We start from the raw sequence: 27,510 nt of genomic DNA on the forward strand, positions 1-27,510 counted from the left end.
ATTATTTGCATGTCAACATGTCAAACCCTGCAGATGTGCAACATAGCCTACTGTGAGTGCAGCCTGCCACCCAGTGGAAAAACCGTGCATGCACATCTGTCATATCATCGTCACCATATCTAGAACAACTCAGTTAATGAATTCGAGGATTCAACACATTAATTATGTCTCTAAGTAGCACATAGTAACTCAGATTGTGCTCCCTGCTCACTCAGAAAAAGAAAAAAAATACTTCTATGATCAAACATAACTTGAGGGACAATGAGGGGTGTAATGCTGGAATGCTCCAACAGATGGCAAAGTCTGTTCAGTTTGTAGAGTGACACAGGCCTCCACCCTTGAATCAGGCCTCTCTCTGGACAGTGTTTACCACACTGCCATATCAGTATGAATGAGCACATCACTGAGTTGTCAAACCATGTATGTCCAACTGCAAGACTGAACTAAGGAGTTGACTCAACCAATACAATATTTAATTTATTTACAATATTCCAGCAATAAGTGAGCACTACAAAACCACCCTAATGTGTACTTAATGAGCCTCGTGGCTGATAGGTCTACAGGTTTGGCAGTCTGTACACGCCCTATAGTTAGTATAGAGGGACACTGTTCCAACTGTGTGCTTAACTGTTTTCTGGTGACTTGAATAATGAGCTATAAAGAGGAGACAAAGGGAGAGTGTGTGTCAGAGAGAGAGAGAGCGAGAGAGAGAGAGAGCGAGAGAGAGAGAGAGAGAGAGAGAGAGAGAGAGAGAGAGAGAGAGAGAGAGAGAGAGATCCCTCCATCCTTCCTGGTGGGAGGTTTGAGATGCGCTGCGCAGACCGGTCCGCTACCGACTCATCTTCCTGGCCTCCCCCCCTCCTCCGCCCCCCTCCACCCCCCCACCCTCCCTCCCTCTCTCTCGGTCTCTCTGTCTCTCTTTCCTCCTTTTCTGTCTGCCACTAGCCTACCTGAGGGGAAGTGCACAAAGCCAACAAGAAAATCTGGCGTGTCGGCTGGGCACTGCGCGCGCTATGCTGCGGTGAAAGGCCGCTGTTTGCGGTGTTTACAGGGGATGTAGTGAGGGACAGAGGCACCGCTCTCTCCCCGACGGACCGCGCCGACTGTCTGCTCTGCTCTGCCCGGCCCGCTGCATCGCTGAGCGGCCTGCGAAGCACACAAGATGTCGACCAGAACGCCATTGCCAACGGTGAACGAGCGTGACACCGAGAATGTAAGTGCTGCTATCCAGAGACACGCCGGTGGGATACCGCGCGATGACCCGGCTAGCATGGCTATTTTTTGCGCCCTGCTCGGTGCAGGTTTAAGGCAGCGCTTTTCTGGGGGCTCGTGTTGCAGAGCGACTCGACCAATGAGCACTCCGGCTTTTTCTTCTTCTCCTCTAGCCTCTGACGGGAATATTAGCACGGAGCCTAGAATAACCTAGACTAAAGGGTCAGTTTGGTTGTGTCTGCCCCAGTTTCTGCACACAAAACGGCTAGCCGGAACAACGCACTGCGTCAGTATGCTGGCTTTCGTGGTACATGGGAAGCTTGAATGTTAATGTTGAGAATGAATGTGGCCTGCGAGGAAACGGTGTTGCTCCACTCGTGCAACTGGGGGCATTTTGTAGTCCACAACGTCAATATTTAGTGAGGGTGGGGGAGGATGTTGTCCTACTTTTCAATGGCAACGCTTGGTAGCATCGCAATGTGACATCCATCACCAATTGGGGCCTGTTGTAACTGCACGCTCAGTGCTGAGGAAGATGAGGAGGAGGAGGGCGCGTGTTATTATTCACCATTCTGCTGCCACGACACTGATACAGACATGTAGGCTATTTATTTACAACCGGCTGAAGGCATGGCTTAAACCGCCGGAGATTTCTCATTCACTGTGTGAAGGAATGTTTATGAACGGCCAGCCCGCTGCTCGCGCGCGTACACTCACGCGCCTTGAAATCACAGCATAATAACACACATCTTTTGAGATCAGTCGAAATGAGGACCTCTGTATGTATGCTGACAGGCTGTGACATATCTAGGTTGGTCTGATTCTTTTCCTGGAAACACGACGAGGCACCGGCTAAACCCTCCTTCTGTTATATCCTGTTATAAGCAGTGGAAACAGCTGGAAGCAGTCTTTTATTATTTATTTAGTCAGTCCCAGATTTAAAATAAGGCTTTTATTGTGGCTCTCTAATTTAGAGTATCTGCATCTGGGTTATTCATTGTTAGGTGATAACATTTAAATTGAATAATGCATTTCCAAAGTTATAACCTAAGCCCTTATGACATGAGCTTTATTAGTCATTCTCTGCCAGTATTCAGAAATGCATCAGTGCTGCAACTGTCGATTGCTCCTTTAGGTCTCACAGACATAGACTGCTAAGCAGCTATTAAAGCACTGCCTCAGCAGCAATGGCTGTAGCCTGCCTCTGCTGGACTCCATCATGCAGCCCCAGGGCCCACGAGCAGCTGAACTGCATTGCATAAGAGCTAATTACTCAGAGAGACAAGTGGCTTTAAGTGCAGCAAAACAGAAGAAGCTCTCTCCTCCTGGCTTAATTTATTTTGTATATATGTGTGTCTGTGCAGGTGTGTGTTATTTGTTTAGTGTCTGGCCTCCCTGAAGACATAACGTCAGTGTTTGAGTTAATGGATGGTCGAGTGAAACAAACTTTGTGTATTAATCAAGTGCTCCAAATCACTTGCCGGTCCAGATGTCCTCGGTTAATTTACAGAATTTTGGAGCCAGGCCAAGTGTGGGTTTGTGTGTCAACACGTGTGCATCTGAAGGATAAACTGGCCATATGACAGATCTGATTTAAAGTTGATGGGAGGAACTAAAGGCACTTTAATGTGGACATATACCAGCTGCATAATAAGTAAGGCAGTGCAAGCGAAACAGATTTCTCTGCCAAGGAGATCTAAAAGAGGGTTTGGTGCATTAGAAACAAGGATGCTGACTTTGACTGGCATCTAATCAAAATGTATCCTTGCCTTACACACACACACACACACTGGGGAGAGTTTGAATCCTGCAGTGTAGCTCTCCCTCTGTCAGGATGCATACTATCAGAGGTGATGCTCACCCTGCAGGGTGTAGCGTTTCTCCGGTGAAACGGGAGCAGAGGAGCCTGGGTAACCAGACCAGGGCTTTATTCTCTGGCTGGGTGTGGTGCTCAGGAGCAGAGGATCATGGGATCTCTGACCTAGACTGACATCAGCAGCTGCTGTGGAAGAGAGGACACCGACCAGCAGAGACTGTGCGTAGCCTGTGCCAGCTCTGTACTTATAGCAAGCTATTCCTAATTCACCTTCAAATGCCATATCACAGGGACACTTGTTGTTAACGGGTTTGGCCATGGGGCCAGTAATATTGTTATAACTCTTGACTCTTTTCTCCACATTTTGTAGGTATTCTCAAAGGCACAAAGTCAAAGGAGTTTACTTTCTGTGTCTGATACAGTATTTTTGAGGTTAAGGTGTCACAGAGGGAGAAGAGGTAGCCTGATTCTTTCCCACACAGTTCCCCTTTGAGCTTGCATGCAGGGCACTACTGTGTGTAACTGCATGTAAATAAGGTTACAGTATGTATGCACATGCACAGTGTAGATCCCCTTCCTGAATCTGGATCTGGGTTAATGGGTTCATCTCTGCTGGCACAGCAAATGGTCCACCTTTGGCACACACAAACCTCCACTGCAGCAGTCTGCTGCATTGTTTGTTTGTGTGAAGCCAATGTAGCAAGAGGAACCGTCCTTTTGGAAGCCAGAGAGGTTCATGAACTTGTAGACTTGGTTTTTGTATAAATCAAAGTTCCAATAAGGGAATGAGGATGTTACTTATAACATATGTGTGGCCTTTTCCTGCTTTTTCCTGCAGCACTCTTCGGTGGACGGCTTTGTTGAACCCCCAGTCCCCCCGACAAAGTCTGCGAGTCGCCACAGCCTGCCGCGATGCCGCAACTCTTTCACCTCCACAGAGGAGCTTCCCCATATTGGCAATTATCGCCTCCTTAAGACCATTGGGAAGGGGAATTTTGCCAAGGTGAAGCTGGCACGACATGTCCTGACTGGACGAGAGGTGAGACAAGTTTTCATTTACATTTCTTTAAATAATTTGGGTATCAATACATTGTTCATCCCAAAACCTACAATGTCAACCTGACTCTTTTTTTGCCACATGTTAACAAGTATGGCTGCAGCTTACTATTACTTTCATCATGGGTTATTCAACCAATCAAAAGCGGACCGGGTTTGATTGGGCCGCAGGTCAGCTCTCTCTCTCCCCCGTTTCCTGTCATTCTCCTGCTGCTCTAATACAAGCAATAAAAGCCTTACAAATAATCTAAAAAATGTCAGAGAAATGTCCATCGCAACATCCCAGAGCCCAAGTCAAAATATTACTTGTGTAATAAACCCAAAGAAGAAAATCCTCAATGAACAAGGGAATTCTTTATTTAATTGTTTCAGTTCTGGTAACAAAGCATGAAAGCTCACTTGAAAGAATGAAAAGATTCAAAGTGTACTTACAGTAAGGTCATCATCTCATTTGAGTTACAATTTTACACATCCACCAGGAAGGGAAACCGTAGTATAATAGAAATAAGGTGCCATATGTATTTGCTTCATCAGCTCTTTCACTGACAGATTTGCTTTACACAGGTTTTTTGTAAATGATAGATGAGATTTCGCTCCAAGTTAAGACCATTTTTTTGGTCTGTCCTGATTCTTAGGAGAATGACATTGACATGACAATATTGTACTTGTCCATGTTAGTTCTCCCCGTCAGGTAAGGTCAAGCTCTCTCTTTTTCTGCCTCACACACAGTCATACACTGCTGACCTATCAGAGTGATGGACATCCTGCTTTGGTGTGCCGGTAATTAAAGCTCCTGTTTCCCTAACGGAGAAATCAGTGACCCGCGGTCCATTCACTGTCTTTCACTCAGCAGGTACCACTGCACTCACTGACAGTCCTGATTCACCTCAGATATCCTCTCATGTATATTTCTTAGACACTTGTTACAATATGTTCTCAGATCAGAGTATGGAGGGCATGAATATTCTCCCAGGTCTAACGAGTTTCAGTCTGATCCATTCTGCGTCCTTTAATGCTAATATTAAACAGGCACATTGAGTATGCTGCCCACTGCTAGCTGAGAAGGTCAGCCGCTGCTTTGTGTACCTGAGTGTCCTTGCTGGCTCATCAAAATGCAAAGACATGAATCAGAGTGACAGAGAGAGAGAGAACATGTCGAAACACACCAAAAAACGATGCTGTTTGAGCTTGAGACCAGAGAGTCAATTTTATTGGCAAACAGCTAAAGCAACAAAAAATAAGTTTACCTCTTTAGAAAAACATCACACGCTCTGTGAAGAGAGCAGCACTCACTTGTAGGTGTGTCCTCTATCTGCTGAAAAGGGTGACTACAAGATGTGTGCACACACACAAACACACGCACACACATGCTCAGCTGCACTGACAGAAACATTGGCCTATATATACCCTATGTCCTTATGTCCTACCCACTAGGGAGTGCGATAAACCATTATTATTTATCAAATTGATTCAGCAATTATCAGTATAATTGTATCTTGTATGATACCTCATGTTATTGTTGGACTACATTTGGACCACTATTATCGGTATTGATTGTTTTTTAACCAATTGATCGACAAATAGTTTGGTCTATTTAACATTTACTTTCCACAGCAGCTGGATTCTCACAAGATCACGTGAGAAAAGCAGGATCACACAGAAATTCAGGCTTGCTAGGCTTCTGGTAGTGTGTTTGTTTTCCGTAAGCAGAGCTTGGACAATCAGCATCCTGTTAGGTGCTACAGGCAGCACGGGGCGTGGCTTAAGTGTGTGTATGACAACATGAAGAGGCAGATGTTCATTCTGAACAACAATGGCAGCTCCTGAAGAGGTTAGCGTAGATGCAGCAATAGCAGCAGTTATATCAGAACTGGACAGTATTTCTTCAATGGAAGAAGAGCAAAGAACGACCTTGAAGGCTTTTCATGATGGTGAAGACGGTGTCACTCCTCTCCCGACTCACTTCAGCAAGAGTTTGATTGACAAATGCTTCATCCAATCACCTGCCACGTGGTTTTTAAAAGTGCATCCCTTTTCCAAACACATCTTCTCAGATGAGTCTGTGTAACAAACCATCTGGCAGTAACGTAATAGAATAGTTACAAATATTAATCAATTATCAAATTAATTGCCCATTATATGTTGTTTTTTTGTCGATCAACTAATCGATTTGATTGACCATTTCAAATGTTTGACAGATAAAAGGAATTCAACATCAGTAGCTCTCTTACGCAAACACACACACACACACACACACACACACACACACACACACACACACACACACACACACACAGAAGAAATGCACTGAATTAACCAAATACAGACATAATGCTAAAAAAAGGCAACAAAAGCTAACAAAGATAAGTAAACTATGGATGCTATATGGCACATTGGTACCAAATCAAAGTTGAATTCTTTTTTCTATAGTCCAACAATCGTAATACTTAATAATCTATATGACATCCTCTATCTTTAGCAGCTCAATCTGAGTAAGTATAAACTCCAAATAACTTTCAAATAGATTTGGTGCATACAGAGTAGACAGCAATACACATACATTAAGTATCTATTGTATGCTGGTCAAAGCTTTAGTGTATACTGTATTTGCAGAGTTCTGTATAAACGGCATAGAGACTGCTGGAATGCATTTTTTACTCTAAATACTGTGGCAGTTTGTTTATGTGTGTTTGTGGAGAGAGTGTGCACAATACTTGCTCAGAGAAAATATATATACATTATATTCCTATATTCTAGCAACAGTAATGCCTTTCTTTTCTGTGTATGAAATAGGACCTTGTACTCTGCTACAATAGTTCCCTTCAGCTCACAGAGATCATGACGCTGTGGTTGTGTAAAAAAAGCTCAGGCGGTAATCAAGATGTAGGAGAATATGTAAAGCTCTTCAGCATACAAGTGAAGCTGTGATTATGTTTCCCCTCCGTGTCCTCTAGCTCAATATCCACGTTTACATGTTTGAAATATGCGCGCGACAACAAGACCTGCATACAGTGAAGAGCATATGGGCCGCGTGTTACGAACGCGCTGAATAATTAACAGTGATACGTGTTGTCCTTCTGTCACACCTCAAATCCATTACACAGAAAACACACTCACCCACATGCACACAGGCACCGGCACAAAATGGAAATATTGGAACAGTGTAGCGTGGAAGAAATGTAAAGAATATCTCTGACTCATGCAAAGGGGGTAGTGGAAGTTGGAACAATGGAGTGACACACAGCTCCGACACCTGTAGGCATATGTTGACACACACACAAACAGACATACACACACGTGCATGCACCTCCACCTGAGTTTTGTCCGTGACTGGAGGACACAGCGGTTGGCGAGGTCTGTCTGCACCTGCCCACCCAAGACAGGCTGCAAGGAGACACCACCTGCGTCCTGCATGTCTACACACAGCGAGCCTTTTTGCAGCGCTCGCTCTTATCCCTCTTTTTCCTTTGCTGTCAATATTAGTTCACGAGTTTCGGTGGAAATTAAATGCAACCTGTATGGTATTTGGGAAACCCTGCTCGTGCTGAATCGCCTGCATTCTCTTCTCCGTGACTCAGCATTTTGCTTTCTTGGGATTAGAGCCAGTCTGCATCCACTGAAGCATGCTTATTAAGCTCTCAGAAGGCCGGAGTCACAGCAACGCTGCGACGTTAGATTGTTATTAATGCTTACGTGGTATCATTAAACCACAAGAGGCAATGTTTACCCTTCCTCCCTTCTACTCTAATTAGAGGTCAGAAGTCAGGGTTTGCTAATCCCATTGAACAGTTGAACATACAGAATGACAATAGACAAAAGTTGACTCAAGTCTGGAGTTTTGATAGTTTCACAATGCAACATGTTGTAGAGATAGAAAACCTGATTTATATTAATACTACTAACAACAACCAATACATTCATGGAAAAAATATTTCACCAGGTATTTGACAAGTTTACAGTTTTGATGCGTTTGAAGTGTTATTTTCTTTAAAACGATGGCGTGATTTATTCGAACAGCAAACATCAATATCGGTAGATTAGAGAGAGAGAGAGAGAGAGAGGACATAAAACAAAGGTGCCAGCCAGATTCAAACTTGGGTGGTTGTGATTACATGCTGTGTATGTTTGACCACAGCGCTACTGCCTTCAAGCGATTGAGTGTGAAGCGATACGCAGTACTTCGGATGGTCACTGGTCAATAGTTGGTGGCGACACGACAAGATGAGCTGCGATGCGCCAGCGAAGGCTGAAAAAGAAATGCTGGGCTTAAAAGACACGGCTGTGTTTCACGAGGGCAGAAAAACATGTGTGAACATCTGTGAACTCTTGAGTTATTAGCCACCAGTTGCTCCTCCTTTTCAGTCGAGTTGAATTCAACAACAGTGGCCATTCACATCAACACCACCATAAAACATATTTAGTTTGAATGCTGGTGTTTTTGAGAATACATCTCTATGTATGCACAACATGGTAGTAATTATTATCGAGACACTTTTATTGGAACTGCGTGACTATAAAACAGTTTAGATCTGAGTTTATTGCTACTGGCATTCACAAACACTGCAACAGAGAATAAACACCAACACATTTAAATGTTTAACACTGTGAAATGGTCTGAAAGGACACAGTTGAAGAGTCTAAACTCCCCTTTGGGCCTAAAGAGGCCAAGCAGCTCCAAAGTGGTTCAAACCAACTACGTTGGTCTTCCTCAGAGCCCTGTGCTCTCTTTAGATCGTAATTGCTTCATCAGACTGCAAACTCTGACATTCATATTTATCCAGTCATTCTTAAGTCTGTGCAATTAAAACTCTAATTATTGTTAAATTAGTTTGTGCAACATCAAAAGGCCACATGCATTATTTTATTGTGATTACCTTATAGTGTAAAACTACTCCTTCAGTCTCCTATCAGCTTAATGTATGAGCTGACTGGTGAGTCTGCAGTGTGGCTCAGCGAGTTGCTTTGTGAAAGCTGCTGAGCTCTCAGAAAGTGAGCCAGTCTGTTTCAGTGCACGTTGGGGTGATTATTGAGATGGATGCTTCAGACTGCTGCCTCGCAAGATCTGCCCGGCCAACAGTAGATCACCGTAGAGTCACATTATGCTAACACGGGCCTGGCTACCACACCGAGACGGACTGTCTGTGGAATCATTTACATAAACTGTTAATGCTTTTTTTCTGCTTCTTTATCTTCGCCAATCAAAGCGTCATCCCTTCGCAAAGTACTGAACAGAGGAGCTTTAAGGTGTGTTCAGATTAAACTGATTCAGCCGTGACATGTTTCGACAAAGTTGCCTCGCAGCGGAATAGTGAAATTATGAGGATAGTTAATTTCAACACAAGCCTTCACTGTACAAACCAAAACACAAATACAAAGCTATAATTTGTTTTGACATCTTGGCTATCTTTCATCTCTACACCCCTCTTCCTTTCTCCTTCTGACTTTGTCGTTCTCTGTCTTTTCTGTTTCTAGGTGGCGGTGAAGATTATAGACAAAACCCAGCTGAATCCCACCAGTTTACAAAAGGTGAGTCAGTGTTTTTATGGCCTCGTGGTAACATTAATGTCTTGGTTACAGCGGCCATGGCTTTACCATTATTCATTCCTCTTATTTCCTTGCTCCTTGAACTCAGGATGTGTTGTTTTGCATAATGTAATCAAATGGAGGCAGGAGAGACCACAAGGCTTGTGTAATCCAGTGCCCCTCTTGACTTTTTGTTGGTATGTGGCAGCTAAAAATACCCCTGCCTGTCTGTTTGTCACTTACCCTTGTCTAGCAGTCATAACCAATTACAACGAAGAGTTTGGAACAGTTTCCTGATTAGTGGATCCAAATCCAGCTCTTTCTGCTGATTAAACGCACCCACCCACACAATCCTCTTGGCAGATTACACCATGTGGAAGGAAAGCGGTTGCTGCGATAAGCATCACCTACTGTAAATCTCAAAGTAATGCAGGTGTCCAGCTGACAGGTCAGGTCATTATTGTAGCATGGCTCCCCATAGCTCCTCTTTTAATTTGAGTGTTTTGTAAAGGATGAACAGATTGCTAAGCAACCTCTGCAGTGACTCATTAAACTGTAATAAAGGACTATTGTAACCACCACCACACCTGCATAGATGGCAGTTGATGTCTTGATGGACCTCTTGGCCTTTATCTCTCTGGAAGTTGCCAGGAAAACATAGCGCTGCAGAATAGTAACAACAATTTGCTTCCCAAAAAGTCTGCCCTCCCACATTTGTCTGAGTGGAGTTACACCAATGAGTCTGGCTAGTCAAACAGGGTGTGATTGTGAGACGAATGGACAGACCTGGGCCTTTAATCTGTCTTGTTGAACTATGAAATGAGACTATCGGACTACTGGCATGATTCTGTTCTCCACGAGCAAATCTGTAATTATCTTAGATCTTAATGGGATCCGACTGCAATTCTTCAGCCAATCAGTAACGAAGACGCTTTAAGAATTTCAAGTGCCGGGTTCTGTACCCCTCTAATCTGACTGAGATGAATTTCATTGTGCGAGCTCTTTTGTTAGACAGCCTATTGTGTGGTTTCTAATCTGCACACACACAGTGGGGTAATGAACATTTAGAGGCTTTGTGTGTGTGTGTGTGTGTGTGTGTGTGTGTGTGGCATTAGGATTCTGAATATGAACTGACTACCGCTTTGGGTCTTGTCTCGGTCATGAGAGGTTACACATGCGATGGATCGGGTTGTCCGCTGCCTGGTGACGGTCACGGCAGACGTATCATGTGAGACCGCCGACCAATCAGGAGCTCCCTGATCAATTATTCAGTGAGCCTTTCAGATGTCAGCTGCAGTCGACCTGAGAGGGTCAATATGGAGAAGTTTTGGGTCTTTTCATGGGGGATGAGCTATTATTGGTGTAAAATCATGTATGGACATTGGTGTGTGTTTGTGTATTGGAGTGAAAATACATGCTTAGATCTTTTCGGTGCTTGACGTTGTATATTTTTTTTATGTCTGCTGCCCTGCACTATAGATTGCTGTAAGTGCCATCTGCAATGCAGAAGCTCGTCTTATAATGCAGCAGTCGCTTCCTGGATTGAATCAATACTCTCATTGGCTCTGAGTGTCCTATGCTATCCTTCTGAAAGCTCAACTATGGATGCATTAACATCCACCATAATACAGGTGTTTTTGGGATTGGCCAAATCATATTTGTGAAGAATGAAGTCAGTCAGTGGTTCTCATTCCTGTGGTTTGGGGTTTGTAGTGCGGCTGGTTTTCAAGATAATTGCAGTTAATGGCAATTATTTCCACATTGGATGACCTGAATAAAAAACAAAACAAGCAATGTCCAGAGGAATAACATTTAAAACCACCACCTTCATTCAACAAACATCACTGTGAATCATTCTACAATTCTTTAAAATCATAAAAAATATAAATATGCTAAATCTTTCCTCTTTTAATAGAGTAAATGGTTCTTGTTGACATTGATGTTTACATCATTGATGTCAGTTAATGCAGTATTTTTCCGGATGCTTAAGAAAGAAGTCTAGACTTCACTTTGTTCACTTCACTTTGTTCCCTGAGGGTGTCACGTACCCATTCTGACCCTAACCTAGAAAAGTAGCAAGACAATTTTATAATAAATGGATGTAAAATCTAAGTCCATCCCAAATTCTGTCTTATGATGGATTTGTTTCCCCTCTCACATCAGTGACAAAGTAGTCCTGGTAGTTCTGCAACACAGTTTCTTGGACAATAAATTGATAATACCACAGGGTACATATTCATAGTGAAAAATGCCATTCTCTGCATTGGCTATTTCTAGAGGCTGATATAAGCAATAGACTGGCATAATTATTGATTCGACAACTTCTACATGCATGAAGAGCAGCGATTGAAGGATGCTTTGGTGAAATTCTGGTGTCTAAAATGACCTTGCCTGCCTCCTCTTGCTTTGGAGTTGATTAAACATGTTTGTGCTAAGGATAAACCTGGGGAAGAAATGAACCATGCATACAATTCACTGTTATAGAACTGTTTTTTATTTGTGATCCTGTTTGTTTGTCAGTGTGGATGAGTGAGGTTTCAGAGGTCTGATCTGGCTGTATTGCTCCTCCACTCACTGTTAACGGTGACTCTTTCATGTTAGCCCGTCGAAATGCCACTGATCTTTCTTTTTATGGTCTCAAAGGAGCCAGGCTGTGGGCACACCATCTGGCTCAGTAGGCACAGCCAGCGCTCAGGCAGATCCCATACAGCCACACACACAAGACTGCATGACACATGCAGGAGATCCTTTGGTTTATGCAGAAGGCTCCAGCTGGCAGAACCTTGTTTTGTTTGTTTTGTTTCAGTCACATTTGGCAACATTTCGCGCACATGGATGCCTTCCTGTACCTGTGTGCAGCTATTAATTCACTCATATACACATGCAAACATCCTCTAACAGGTTAGAATATAACCTATCTCAGAGTAGGATTTAGAGACCACAGAGACAAAGAGATAAAGTCAATCTCTAAATCTCTGTTTTTGTTACTTATTTTCTGGAGCTTATCTTTGTCAGTCTGGTGTTTCCCTCCGATTATTTGATTTAAAAAAAGGTTAGCAGAGGCCAGAATGAGTCACAAGGCTAGAATGAAGCTCCGGTCTGTTCCTTTATGGTCCTCTCTTCCCTGGTGTGACTTTGTGGTGGTTTCAGTGTAACAGGAAATGAGGTCAGCTGAGCTTCCAAAGCACCTCCTTAGATCCGCCTCAGGAAATGCATCACATGTCATCTGTGGTCAGGGATGTTGACGTTGTCAGGGTTTTTAGGCATGTTAGCCCTAAAATAGGCCTATCTGTTAATCCCCTCTTTCACTGAGCAAACGCTGCTGTCATCCCACCATCCCGTCACTCTCTGTCTCTCCCTAATCTGTAAATAAGAGTTTTCATTGCTTCAACAATGACAATATCAACGAAATATTAAAGGTTATATAAGTCAGACCTGTCAGACGTGATAGATGCGCCGTTTCAGACCATATTAACGCCCGTGCTTTTAAAATGCGAGACACATTCACATTGGGAAAAGGTAGAGCCGTGACGCAAAACAGGCCAGAGAAATTGAAGAGAGTAAACAAAGTGACAGAAACACTGGCAGCTTCACTGAAAATTAAAATCTCCTTTCTAGATGTGGCTCAGAGCCACAGTGCTGCTAACCTTCAGTCTTCCGATGTTATGTCTGAGTGTCACGGTTTTAAGGCAGCCAGAGTGTGTTCAGACCAACATACTCTGTCTTTTTCTGCCAGTTGCAAAAAGCCCACCATGGGGTCAAGCTCTTTTAATGGCTGCTGTTTATGTCTGTCTTGCGCCTGCCACACTGCATTAGCAAATGAAATGTTGTCGAGCCCATTGGCTACCGGAGCTTTGGTCTTGTTCAGAGGAGTGGAATGTGATTGGACAGACAGCACTGCTGTCCGCGGTGAATCACGAAACAAATCAAATGTTGAGGCGGCAAGATATGCACGCATTTAGATGTTCATGGATGTATGTTCTCAGTGCTGTCGAGACGCTAAAAGATGATTTGATAACATTTATTTTACTCCTGATACTGATACCAAGTACCGATCTGATGCCAATAAAGTTAAAGAGGTCATAATTCCCTCTATTTTACATTGCTTTGAAAACATCTCGTTCAAAGTAGTTAACGTTTCTTGCCAAACGCGTTTTAAAAGAGAACATTTGAACACATCATGATAATGTGAGATAGAGCTTGAATGCATCATAATGTAGCTCTGTGCGATAGCTGTTAGCTCCATTATTTAGCCAAGCAGGACTGTGCTGCCCACCAGCTGCTGACGGCTAACGTTTAAATGCTCTCCTGCTCTCCTGCTAAGATTTGTTATTCACAATGCAGCATTATCAGGGAAAAAGAGAGGTGCAAGAGAGCGTTTAACCACAGGTGTGTAGCACTAGTTTGCACATGCACAGTACTGATCGAGCAGGATAAATGGATGTTAACGTGATATCAGATCAGTGCGTAGACTCATACACAGATACCCGATCCAACATTTTATTTTAGGCTGAACCTGAGGCATTTCCAATACTTCTATCGGTACCTGAACAGCTGTAGTTAAAATGGGCTCCTTGGTAAGGGTGAAGTTATATCTTGGTGTTGCTGATAATGAATATAAGGTGGCACATCTTTGCATAAGTAGAGAGAGAGAGATGGGATGTTATTTTGTGTTATTTTCAGAGTGGAGGACAGGACAGATTGTCTGAATGTCAGTGGCACCTTTGTTCTCTCTCTCTGTCTCCCACTGTCATCTTTTGACATTATTTACTGGTATGTGGTTTAAAAATATACACGCATACACACACACACACACACACACACACACACTCATTGGCAGGGTGATGAGGATTTCCAGGCTACTCATCCTATCAATAATGTTGAATGAGCCGCCGTGCTACTGTGACAGAAACAGTCCAGCCAGTTCTTGTCAGTGTTCCCAGTCTGATATCTGCCGTTGTGCTCCTTCTGCATGGGGGCTGCGCTGTAATTAAGGCTAGTTTGGGAGTCTGGGTGCCCCTAGGTGGCTGGATGTAGGTCACTGGCACAGACCACTGAGATCCAGGCACATTAGAAACGAGGTGTTTTTGTGTTTGTGATACACATATTGTTTTTGCAGCTATTCCTGTAATCATTGTCTTCAGTCACTATCTCAATTCAACATCTAAATCAATATTTTTTATTCATTTTAGTTCAAAGAAAGTAATTTAGCCTCAAAGGAAGTTGTCCCAGATATTCAGGACTCGCTCACGTTCTCCAGAACACTGCTTTGTGCCCCGCTGTGACTCCCCTGTATGCCTGTAGACATTATTGATATTACTTCTAGACTAGATGAAAGATCCTAAACTCGTTATCTCATGTCAGCTTTGTACATCCCCATTGGGCTTTTATCGACTGGGCTGCGTCTGTTGTCGTCGTTTTCCACCACTCTTCTCAGATTTGTTCTAATTTTTGTTTCCAAGTGGCTGCACGTGTGCTTCCCATGTGAACGGCTTTAGGGCAATGACGCAAACGAGCGAGAGAGAGAGAGGCAAAGAGGCAGAGAGGGGAAGAGAAAAGAGATGAAGATAAAACACAGACTCTTTAGTCCATCACTCATTCAGATCAGAATAATAAAGAAGTCCTGTCTTGAAGGACGTGTCACATGTTAAACCACGTGAGTGGGATGAATGCATATCGAAAGCTGCGACTTATGTGTCTAATCTTGTGTACTGGAGGATCTTCTGGTTATTGTGCCAGTGTGTGTTCCACTCTAATAAGCTTTGTTACCGTGGGGGAACCTCTCAGGCCAACACATAGCAGCTGATGAATATGGAGCAGCGTTTGTCGCACAGGAGAAGCTATTCTGAGCCACTGAGGGACTGAAGATTATTGTTGACAAAAACATGGTGTCGTTAAAATTATGAAATCTCTACGCACACGCACATTGCTTTTAAAGGATTTCAAATAGACATGTAGTTTACTTTATTAACCCCCAAACAACTTAGAGAAGTAGAGAAATTATATTTGTATTTTTTATCTATAAATGTACAACGTTAGTGCCTGGTAATATACTGTACATGGTTTGTAGGTGTACAGAATATTACATATACTATTGAAATTAACTGAACATCTTATTGAGACGAATCAGCAGTTATGTACAACAGATTTTTTTTTCTTCACTTATGATTTTATTATTCTTAACTAGGACATTATTCTGTTTATACAAAGAAGATTTTACCCTCGAACCTGTTTAAACATCAGGTTATTTGCATTGATAATATAGTCTTGTAAACTGTATGGCAACAAATCCGAACAAAAGAACACAACTATCAACTATGTGTTTATGTATTAATCCACCTCAGTACTTTTTTGACTCCCCTAACCTGTTTTTGTACTTTATTTTCTAATCAAGATTTAACTCCTTAAAGAAATATATTTTGTATTTAAAAAGACCTAAAACAGCTGGGTACTGTTAACAATATTCAAACAAAAGTAAATTGTGCATTCCTTGTCGACTGTTTTCAGCTGCAGATTAATTCACATTTGGTTCTCCGATGAGTACTTAGAACAGAAGGTAGTAGGTAGAAAGTATGTGGGATGGATTCAAAATAAACTACAGTGCCCATTTTTATTGTAACCAAGGCAGATGTCACCCAGTGCAACAATGTGGCTTGCTTTTTAAAATTGTGTTTGGACAACAATGGAGCTCTATGGTACAGAGGAATACGCCATATCATGCTTTGGCCCTCACAAGCAACACTTGTTAGTTGAGAAAAAAAACTATCTTAGTTGGTTTTCTTATTTTTGTCTTTTTCTTGGATTTTTTTGACAATAAGAAAAATATATAAGGGCTATTCTTTAAGCCCTCTGCAGCAGCACACCGTACGCTCTGTGTGTGTGTGTTTCTGTGCTGGCTCTAATGAGACGAGATTTGTCAGAAAGAACGAAGAAGAGAGGTAGGAGAACAAGTAGAGACAGAGAACAGAAGAAAGAATTAGAGAGAGAGAGGGAGAGTACCTGCATGTTGTTGAGCCAGGCTGTAGCTGAGAGCTCCGACAGAGTCGGGCCTGCTCACACTGGTATGATGGCTGTGTTTGATGACCTAGAAACATTGACTATCCGAGCACTTATGTAAGACCAAAAAGGCCATTAGAAAAGCTGCACATACACACCGCTACAATGTCCACTCTCATTTTTAATTCGACGTGTTCAGTAATGATATGTTGAGTAAACATCTTCTTTCTTTTTTACAGCAGCGTCACTCATTTTTTGCTTCATCATAGTGCTCAGCAAATGGCAAAATCTGTGCTCTGTCTCAGGTAGCAGTAGATGCTGAATCCCAGCTGAACGTGTGTTGAAATTGAACACCCAAACGCAGCCTGAGCACGACTGGGAATCAGCAGAATGTAAATGATTCAACAGCACCTCTAAGTGGCTGCGGGAGCTCGTCTGACATAAACAGCCATGCCGAGAGTGAGGAGACACGGTTTAAAATGTATTAAATAACTGAATTCTCTACACTCTCACTCAGCTGTTGGACATTGTGCTTAGAGAAAATAGACTACGGGATGTGATTTTTCTTTTATTGGTTTCTCATAAGACTGGATAGAAACATTTCCCATCTGCAGTAAAAAAGAGTCTTCTTTATCATAATAAACCTTGTATAAGAGCTCACATTCTGCTTTGTTTTCTAGAACTGCAGAGCATCAACTTGATGTTGCTGCTCTTTTCTTTTAAGATGATGACATTAGACAGCAGATGGTTAACTGTCTGTAAGGCTTTGTACTGCTCCTGTGCAGTGGCTAGCTGGCTGGACTGCAGCGTGTCAGTGACATTGTGATCCTGGGCCTCAGTTGTCACTGCATCAGTCATACTGCTTTCCACGGTACAGTAGATCCTCAGGGTCTCTCATGTTCCTATAGAGTGTAATCCAGTGGCAGCACACCGTGGTGCTTTGGAGTTTAATGTGGCTCAGCTCCCTAATCAGAGCTTGATAACATTCTTTAACTGTGTTTTCCCACAAGAGACAGATCTGACACTCAGGGTCACTGCATGTAATCTCATTCGTTATGTTTTTGGATTAATTAAATGTCCCTCTGTGTCTCAACAGCTCTTCAGGGAAGTCCGAATAATGAAGGTACTGAATCATCCAAATATAGGTAAGTCAAACCGGAACCTGAAGCAGCTTACGGGCAGCTCAGCGATGATATTCTCATTTGATTTGGATCAGTTTACCAATTAAACCGACACCCAGCACCAAGTTAAACCAGTGTAACTTGCATCAAAGGAATATCATTCTTTTGAAATCTATAAGCTTACACTCTCATCACAATTCTTCAGTTTTTGCTATTTGTTTCCCTGCTTTTGCAGTAATTTGCATTTATATTTGTGTGGGACTCTGATATTGTGTTGTCAAAATGAGAGCAATGCCACATTGGCTACATACCAATGTCTCTCACCAGACAAGTAAACTCCAATTTATCTTTTCTAAATAGCTAATGTATTTATCTCTGCCTCCGTCTCCTTCCTTTTTCCGATTTCTCCTGCAGTGAAATTGTTTGAGGTGATTGAGACAGAGAAGACGCTTTATTTGGTGATGGAGTATGCCAGTGGGGGTGAGTGAGGCATTCATGCATGTCCACTAGATATGTGTGAGCGTATTCCTGCTTTTTATTTCCATAATATAGGTTGTAGAGCAAGTTAATTAGCACACAGACAAATACAGTCATTAGTTTATACCGCAAGGTCATGTAAGCTGCCTCTTACCTAATATTCATATACAAAGAATAAACTATTTAAATGTAAAACATGCCATTTGGATGTGTTTATCTAAAATACCTCACAGCAACAGTGGCTACATGATTATAGTTGTGATAAAGGTCATATTAAATGTAAATGTATTGGATGATAATTATATATTTTGTCTCCTTACTCCAGGAGAAGTATTTGACTATCTAGTAGCTCACGGCAGAATGAAGGAGAAGGAGGCCAGGGCCAAGTTCAGACAGGTGAGTCATCAGCATCATCGCAGCGCTCGCACCTCTGTCGTCATTCCACTCACTGCTTTCAGAGGGAAGACTGCATGCACCAAGATCAAGCTTCGTCACCAACTGCAGAGAAAAGATGGAGTGCAGATTGCTTGGCCAGAGAGAACAGGCGGGCTGAGAACAACTTCCCTATAGATACTGCTATGACACCTAGCGGTGCTGTCAGAGCAATAAGGCAGCAACAGCAATTCAGTGTCCTCTTTCATGCACACTTACACTCTTAAAAATGAACAGAATTAGACCCGTTCTTTCACATCCACACTGTTCATGTTTGAAATCCCCCATTGATGGTCTTAGATGACTCAGAGGAACTGTGTGCGACCGTGTGTGTGTATGTGCGTGTGTCTAACAGTATATATAGATTTACAATCAGAAAGGTAAAGTGTGTGTGCGGCTGAGAGCTGGCAGGTGGGCGGCATCTGTCAAAGGACAGTGAGTTTTTCTATTTTATTGATGCTATTTGGGCATATGTTGGTGACATTACAACTGTCAGCTGTCATAGCAACTGCTTACTGTGTGTCACATGATTAAAGTGGCATTTGGGCCTGAGAAATCAAAAAACTTGCTTTCATGATAAATACAGTTCCTAGGCCTTGGATAAAGATTTAAAAGCATATTTTCCTCTTTTGGAAGCAGAACAAATTGTACTGCCCGTCCTCTTCTTTTATAAACCAATCACATTCTTATTAATGTGACTGCCATTAACTATATTGAGGATGTTAGCAACATTTCCTCTCATAATGCAATCTGAACTTTTGCTGCCAGAGACATAATCAAAATGATCCTGCTGTTGACAGTGAATCTGAATAATAAATGTACTTCAGCTTTGATGAACGTGTTTGCTTGATTGATGAGGATGATCTTTTGTGATTTGCTTAACTGCAAAAAAAAAAGAAGCCCATGATTGGGCTGGAAACTCACACACCAATCCATATTTTGTTTAGATATTGGGGATTGTGTTGTAGAGCTTCAACAATTAGTCTATTGTAAAAAAATGCATCTGCAATTGTTTTGATGATCGATTAATAGTTTCAGTTATTTTTCATGCAAGAAAGCCAAATATTCTCTGGGTTCTCAGGTTTTGTTGCTTTTCTTTCTCATATGTGAATTTCTTTCAATTTCTTTGAGTTTTGAAAAGTGCTACAATAATCTTCTTTAATATTTGATGTACCACATGATGTGTGTGTGTTTGTATTTCAGATTGTGTCTGCCGTGCAGTATTGCCACCAGAGGAGGATAGTACACAGGGATCTTAAGGTGAGGATCTGATATCTGATTTCTCCTGAGTGGTATCCATATCTGGCATGTATATCTTGGGAAAAACATCTATAATCCATCATGTTCTGTCAGTTCTGATAAGTGAACAATCCACATGATGATTTGCGTCCTCTCTCCCCACCTCAGGCAGAGAACCTGTTGTTAGACGCCGATATGAACATCAAGATAGCCGACTTTGGCTTCAGTAATGAGTTCACTGTCGGCAGCAAGCTGGACACTTTCTGTGGCTCCCCGCCGTACGCCGCTCCAGAGCTCTTCCAGGGGAAGAAGTACGATGGACCAGAAGTGGATGTGTGGAGCCTCGGGGTCATCCTCTACACTCTGGTCAGCGGATCACTGCCCTTCGACGGACAGAATCTAAAGGTGTGTTCTGGTTCTGGGATGCGTCACTGTCTATGTTTATGTGGACAGAGGAATGTGTTGCTTTACAAAGGTCTCACAATGTGGTTTACGTTTGATACGGTTCCTTCTGATCCGCCACACTGCGGTTTCCACAATTAACGCAGAGTAAAGCATCACTGCTTTTCACCTCTAAGCAAACACATATTGATAAAGGGCCCAGTATGCTTCAAATGAAAAGGGTTGGGAGATTGTCGAAAGGTATGCTCACATTATGCTTTAAAATTTCGTGCCGTCTTTCATTCACCTATATTTAACCCAACTCATCTCAATGAATCTGTCTAATACCTTTTCAATTACAAGAGGAGGTCCTTAAATGTCTTGTTCTGTCTACAACTCAAAGATATTCACTTAATGTCATAAAGAGGTAAAGAAACAACATATTCATATTTAAGAAGCGGAAATCAGATAATTTTACTTGATTTTCCAAAACAATTGCCTCTCTGAGGCATTTGTTATTAATGTTAATATATGAAAAATTCTGTTTGAATCTGAAGTCGCATGGACAGCAAAGGCCAAAGTAAATGTGATTTCTCATGCGGTTTCATGTGTCTGCGGCTTGGTGTGCAGGAGCTGAGGGAGAGGGTCCTGCGGGGAAAGTACCGGATTCCTTTCTACATGTCTACAGACTGTGAAAATCTGCTGAAGAAACTACTCGTGCTCAACCCGGTCAAACGAGGCAGTTTGGAGGTATGACTGCCGTTCGCATTGTTGCAACTTTGCTCTCCATTCAAAAATGTGTTGCACGGCAGTCACACGTACAGTCCTAATGATTTGGATTGTTGTGCGTCATCTGGAAGCACACAATTGCTGCTGTTGGTAATTATCAATCAACACAACATTTCCCCTTTACAATCTGTCAGATGGACATTTGGAATCGTTATTTATCTGAGATCAAAGAGTGGTCTTACATAATACTTTGATGAAAGCATTCACAAATATTAAAGTTAAAGGATTGTACAAACAAAATGCGTACTTAATTCAACATAATCCGTCTTTTAGTATAGCCATATAATCGGGGACAGGTTGTTTCTCCTTTGCAAACAATATACAGTTGTCAATTCAATTCACACTCCGTCTGTCCAGAGTCAATACCACCCCTGCACTCAGAACCAGACTGAAGTTCAATAGTAAAGATTTCTCCACTAATAATAACAATTGATGACACTGTTGTTCAGCCCCAGCTGCTTTCATAAAGAAGTCAATAATTTATGTTGTTCCATTTACCTTGAACTTAGCTTTCATGTTGTGTAATTAACAGGCGTGAGTCATGATTACATTGCAATTGAACTAATTTTACTGGACATACATGAGCTCTAATTGTCTTGTTTCTTTTTTAGCAAATAATGAAAGACCATTGGATGAATGTGGGTCACGAGGAGGAGGAGCTAAAACCTCACATCGAGCCAGAGTCGGACTTCAGTGATATATCCAGAATAGGTGTGTCTGAATGTGTGTGTGTGTGTGTGTGTGTGTGTGTATGAGAGAGAGAGTGTCTGTGTGTGTTGATGTCACTCTTCATGTCACGTCCAATTTACTGACTCTGTGATTCATTATTAATTCTATCCTCCATCAGAGCTCATGGTGACGATGGGCTTCCCCAAAGATGAGATCACAGAGTCTCTACAGGGCCAGAAGTACGATGATGTCATGGCCACCTACCTGCTGCTGGGCAGAAAAGCTCCGGAGGTCATTTTTGTTTGACTTGCATCATCTTGACATCATCACCAGTGGTTAAAGCATTAAGTCATGTGACCACACCCCTCATTCTATGTCTCTCTGTTTCAGTTTGAGGGGAGCGAACCGCTCACCAACAGCATTCTGGGTCAGCGACAGCGGCCGACCAGTGACATTAACAACAGCTCCAGCATTTCTCCTGCTCATCCCAAGGTCACACGCAGCATCTCGGCCAACCAGAAGCAGCGCCGCTACAGTGATCATGGTGGGGATGATGAGGGTGGTGGTGGTGGTGTCGTAGAGAAGCCAAGTAAAGTAACCTCATCCTTCCCAGCTCTGAGAGTGCTGCTGGCTGCGTGCTGTGTAGGGGGAAGTTGCTCTCAGTCACTGAGGATTGGCCTGTGATCACCCTGCTGATGTGCCACTTAGCAAGACACTAGCTCCACTGGTGCTCTTAAATTGCTGAAAAAAGCTGATTGAGCTTTCGCAATCAGCAAACCCGTGAAAAGACAAGGTATACATCAAACTGAGGGGTTTGTTGGCTTAATGTTTATTTTCAAAATCAGTCCATCAAAATGTTCAAATCAGTGACTCAACCTCAACACTGCACTGGTTGTTGAGCAGCTTCCTCCTACGTCATGTGGGGCCATTGTGTCTGGCCCCATCTGCTGGCTGGCTGCCTTCTTACAGCTCCTCGAGGAACCGCACCTCAAAGCATGAGGAGGGACAGCTTTGCTTTGTACATGCTCACCTTGGCTTCTGTGGCTGTACGAGTTAATAAACAAAGTGTTTAGTGCCGATTTATATTTCATATACTAGATGATGTCTGAATCTTGGCTTTGAGTGGCTTTGCTTGACGCTACTGTAATGAAGGCACTGTCCTTGTTTTTCTTGTCTGAGAATTCCAGATATTGGAGCTTTCGAAGTGATATCATTTGTAAGTTTGTTCTCATGTGTGTGTCTGCTAGTTGGTCCGTCTGTGCCGCCGGCGGTATCGTACACGAAGCGTGGCCAGGCCTTGAGTGTGGAAAGCGACCACAGGGAGGAGTGGGACGGAGCGCGCCGGCTGGAGCTCAGCACATCGAAAGGAGACGTTCCCGCCTCACCACTAGGGGTGCAGGAGAGGAAGAAAACTACAAGTGCTGTGGGGGTGAGGAAGAGGAGGACACAATTGCTCACACATGTCCACATAAATCACATGCTCATAAACTAATTTAAAAAAAATGTCAAACCTTGGACGAGTAAGCTTTAAATGCTAAATGCTTTGACATTGACATTTTTTGTCTCCCTTTCCACAAACAGACCAATGGATCAATGACTCGCAGGAACACATACGTGTGTGAACGAACCTCCACTGACCGCTATTCAGCTATTCCCAATGGCAAAGACAGCAGGTAACACACAAACGCACACAGTTAACTGCAGGGTTTTCTATTGTAATAGTGCGTAATACAAACCCGCACTGTACCAATTACTAAATATATCTTCATACTTGGTCCCCAGTTTAACAGAGGTATCAGGGAGCACCTCGTCGACTGCGATGAGCGCTACACGACCTCGTCACACCAAGTCCATGTCATCGTCAGGGCATCCTTCAAAGAGCACACTGCCCCCCATCGACGACAACACAGAGCTGAAAGCCAGGTGAACGTCCTGATCATCAGCTGTCCATCTGCAATAACTGACTGTCAGGACTGCGTATTTTCCATGTTGATGTATATTTGTGGCAAATATTTGATAGCATGATTTACTTATGAGTTACTCCTCAACTACAGCATGTATAGCGAGCAGATCTTTTAACTCATGGAGGGATTTCTCCTTTGATTGCTATGTTGCAGCTCCTCTCCGCGGGGTCCCTCCACCTCTCCGTCTGCACACAGTATTAGCACCCCAGAGAAGAACCGTTTCCCGCGTGGTACCACAGTCGCAGCACTTTCCACGGAGCTCAGCTCCGAGACCGGCGCAGTGCCACTTACAATGGCCCCCCGGCCTCGCCCACGTTGTCCCACGATACGGGGGCTCTCGCTCAGCAACGCAGGGGCACCTCCACTGGGATCATCAGCAAGATCACCTCAAAGTTTGTCCGCAGGTCAGTGAAGACAAACCGCTGCACTTCAGTTTTAAAGGAATAAAGGTTATAAAGGTTTTAAAGGTTCCTTTGCTATTGAAGTCTGATTTATATTCCTGAGTGTGCGCCTTCACATTCTGCAAGCTCCAAAAACCATCTCTGCAGAAGCTCTGCACAAGTTGTTCCGTGGAATTATAAATTAGGCAAAATTCGATAGAAACTCATGGATGTCGTCAATTCCAAAGTCTATTTTCTATAGCCCAATATCACAAATTACGAATTTGCTTTACAATCTGTACATATTCGACATCCCTGTCCCAGGACCTCACATCAGATCAGGAAAAACTCCCAAATAATAGAAAAAAACCTTTCACGGGGAAAAAAAGGGAAAAAACCTTCAGGAGAGCAACAGAGGAGGATCCCTCACCCCGGATGGACAGAAGCAATAGATGTCATGTGTACAGAATGAACAGCATTACAGAGTTACATAAACAGATTCAATGAATATGACAGAATGTATCTCTACAGTCCATGAAACAGAAGGAGGTAGAGAGGAGGGGGGGCGGGGCACAGGTCCAATGGACCTGATGAGATGTCACAAAGACTCCGGGGAGGAAGCAGAGTTAGTATTATGTATCTACAAGCTGTCTGGAGGTATGACCGATCTTTGCTTAATTAGTTATGACACATTACATGTTATTTAGCTGATGCTTTTATCCAAAGCGACTTACAATCATGTTACATTCACACACCGTAGACACAGCTACAGGGAACAACTCAGGGTTAGGTGTATTGCTCAAGGACACATCGACTAGGGCGGGGAACCACCAAGCCCCTGATTGAAAGACAGAGCTGCTAACCACTGACCCACATTCGCCCTAACACATTGGAAATGCCAATTTAGACTTCTTCATTGATGACTGGCCCAACTAATCACTAGTTATGCAAGTAGCATTTCATCCGCTGTCATTGTTAAAAAACCTTTCTTTATATGCATCCATAATATGAACTTTAATGGGCCTAATATTTTGTTCTTAATATATTAGTTTACAAGACTAAGGTCTGCACTACAATATTTTGAGTGCTGCAAACAACGTGTTTTTGTAGCCCGACCTGGAATTTAGCACTGCACTGGATAAGTTACTGGGATTTCTTCCATTGGATTTTGCATGACTTCACGTTACCACCAGAAAGCTAAAGTGTTCTCGGATGATATCTTGTAGTCTCATTTAGCCACTTGTTAGCAACCTCTTTTAATGTTTAAAAGCATCACAATTCACAAGTGGGCTATTTACTGATGTATTTTAGATCATACAACAAATTGTCAAAATCTGTTAAGCTTTTATTAACCACAGATCCTATTTCTCACCCAAAACACATTAACAACAACCATTGACTTTGAGACGAGGGAACCGAACGTGATCAAATATGGCCTCATTTCCAGGTTTTAGGACTCATTCCTGCAGCCCTTTATAGCAATGTCACCAGTGTTTTAGTTTAGCACGTTTGCATTGCTAATATTGGCTAATTAGCATAAAATACAAAGTCCAGCTGAGGCTGATGGTAAAAGCTTTGCAGGTATTTAGTCATAAACTAAAGTACTGAACAAATTAAATGGCTAATGAATAGAATGGCTAAAGCTGGCCCTCAAAGTGCACACAGAGGCTTAAAATGTCTCTGATCAACCTTAAATCACCAGGGAAAATCCCCAAAACCAAACTAAAGAGATTAAAGAAGTACTTGTATTCAGATTATTCTATGATGACGTCCTTAAATTTCCCAGAAGTAAAAAACAAAGAAAGCATCAAACACGCTCCCTGCCTCCTGAAAACACTCTGATCTCCTCCCAATCCTTAGTGCTCATCATAATTCCACCTGCTTACCTCTTACTGTCAATAAGAAAAGCAAAGGATAGGAGCGCATCATGCATACAGCAGCTCCTTGTGTCACCTTCACGCCGGCCCATCTGGTAGACGCTCACAGCTTTCTCTCCTTCTTTCTCCACATAGAGCTCTGTCTTTCAGGTCGACCCGGAGGTAGGAGAACACAACGCTTGCTTCACCTTTTCCCCCCCTGTCCAAAAAACAAAACAGAACTGTGCCCACTATGACCTTTGCCCGTGTTTCCTTAACCCCTTACGTATTTGCCCACTACACAACACCCTTGCCTACTGACACCCTTGTTATGCCGTCTATTTCCTTTCCTTGTGTCCACTTGCCTCGAGAACAAACCTCACGGATCACCAGCATTTCCTTTTCTAAGCTAAGCCACAAAATGTGCTCTTCAAGTAGCTGCCTCTCCTCTCCCTACTCTCCCTCGTCTTCATGCTGATCTTAAGCGAAAAAGTATGTAATGGGAGCCTAGTCAACGATTTAGAATCACTTCACCCATCACTCCTTACAGATCAGTGGGGATTAAGGAAAGGTAGCGTTCAGTAGACAGGATGAGGCTTTTGGTTATTGTGAAGGTGCATCAAGAAGTCACCTCATTGTGTGCTGAACCCTGATACCCAGGAGTGTGGATTCTTTCCTGGCATGATGCCTGACACTCTTCTCTGTGTCCAGTGATGATGGGGTGGTGTTGGTAGTAGGGTGGGTGAACTCATGTGGACATTTGCTCGGGGGACTAACAATGTATTCCTGGTTTGTTTCAGGGTGCCGAGTGAGGGAGAGGCCAGTGCCAGGACAGAAACACCGAGGTGAGAATTTGATTGAGATGTAGATTTCACAGAAAGCCTCTAACCAACTTCAGCCCCCTTCAACGCCTCTCTCCCCTCCTAATTATATATATATATATATTTCTATCATATGTATATATTTATATCCTCTCTTCTGTTGGTGCAGAAGTGCGTCAGGTGATACGAAGGAGGACGGCAGTCGGGACTCCAAGCCCCGCTCGCTCCGTTTTACCTGGAGCATGAAGACCACCTCCTCCATGGAGCCGGCTGAGATGATGAGGGAGATCCGAAAGGTTCTCGACGCCAACAGCTGCGATTACGAGCAGCGCGAACGCTTCCTGCTTTTCTGTGTCCACGGCGACGCTCGCCAGGACAACCTGGTCCAATGGGAGATGGAGGTGTGCAAGCTGCCCCGCCTGTCCCTCAACGGCGTGCGCTTCAAGAGGATATCGGGCACGTCCATCGCCTTTAAGAATATCGCCTGCAAAATTGCCAATGAGCTCAAACTGTGACAGCAGATGGAGTCCTAGTCAGTCTTTAGTGAGCTCTGGTTGCGGTCTATTCTCATCACTGGATTAGTGTTGACTTACAGGACAGTACTACACAATTCAGCACTGAAGGTCCTCACCTCGCAGAATCAGGGTGGACTCGGCTGGTAACGTGCAATACTGGCCATGAATGTACTGTACAGGGTAGTGGATCAGAGAGATAACGCAAGGTTTAACCTCTGTGACGGAGAGATAGCAAAAAGAGCTAAACCCCAGTTTTTTTCTTA

At 43.1% G+C, this 27,510-nt stretch overlaps 1 protein-coding gene across 1 annotated transcript; it reads left to right on the forward strand.

Annotated features, from left to right (window-relative positions):
• The first annotated feature begins 910 nt into the window (after positions 1–910).
• LOC117744417 (serine/threonine-protein kinase MARK1-like) lies at positions 911–27,503 on the forward strand. Its single transcript, XM_034552673.1, is given in 19 exon segments — positions 911–1,213; positions 3,867–4,067; positions 9,557–9,610; positions 17,700–17,748; positions 18,139–18,204; positions 18,527–18,597; positions 19,837–19,893; positions 20,041–20,277; positions 20,884–21,003; positions 21,654–21,753; positions 21,890–22,002; positions 22,102–22,300; positions 22,959–23,140; positions 23,293–23,384; positions 23,494–23,634; positions 23,829–23,908; positions 23,911–24,079; positions 26,712–26,756; positions 26,902–27,503. Coding segments are annotated over 19 exon segments (2,373 nt in total). The 5' UTR covers positions 911–1,162; the 3' UTR covers positions 27,248–27,503.
• The last annotated feature ends 7 nt before the right edge of the window (positions 27,504–27,510 follow it).

The sequence above is a fragment of the Cyclopterus lumpus genome, chromosome 15 (genome assembly GCF_009769545.1).
Source record: "Cyclopterus lumpus isolate fCycLum1 chromosome 15, fCycLum1.pri, whole genome shotgun sequence".
NCBI lineage: Eukaryota > Metazoa > Chordata > Actinopteri > Perciformes > Cyclopteridae > Cyclopterus > Cyclopterus lumpus.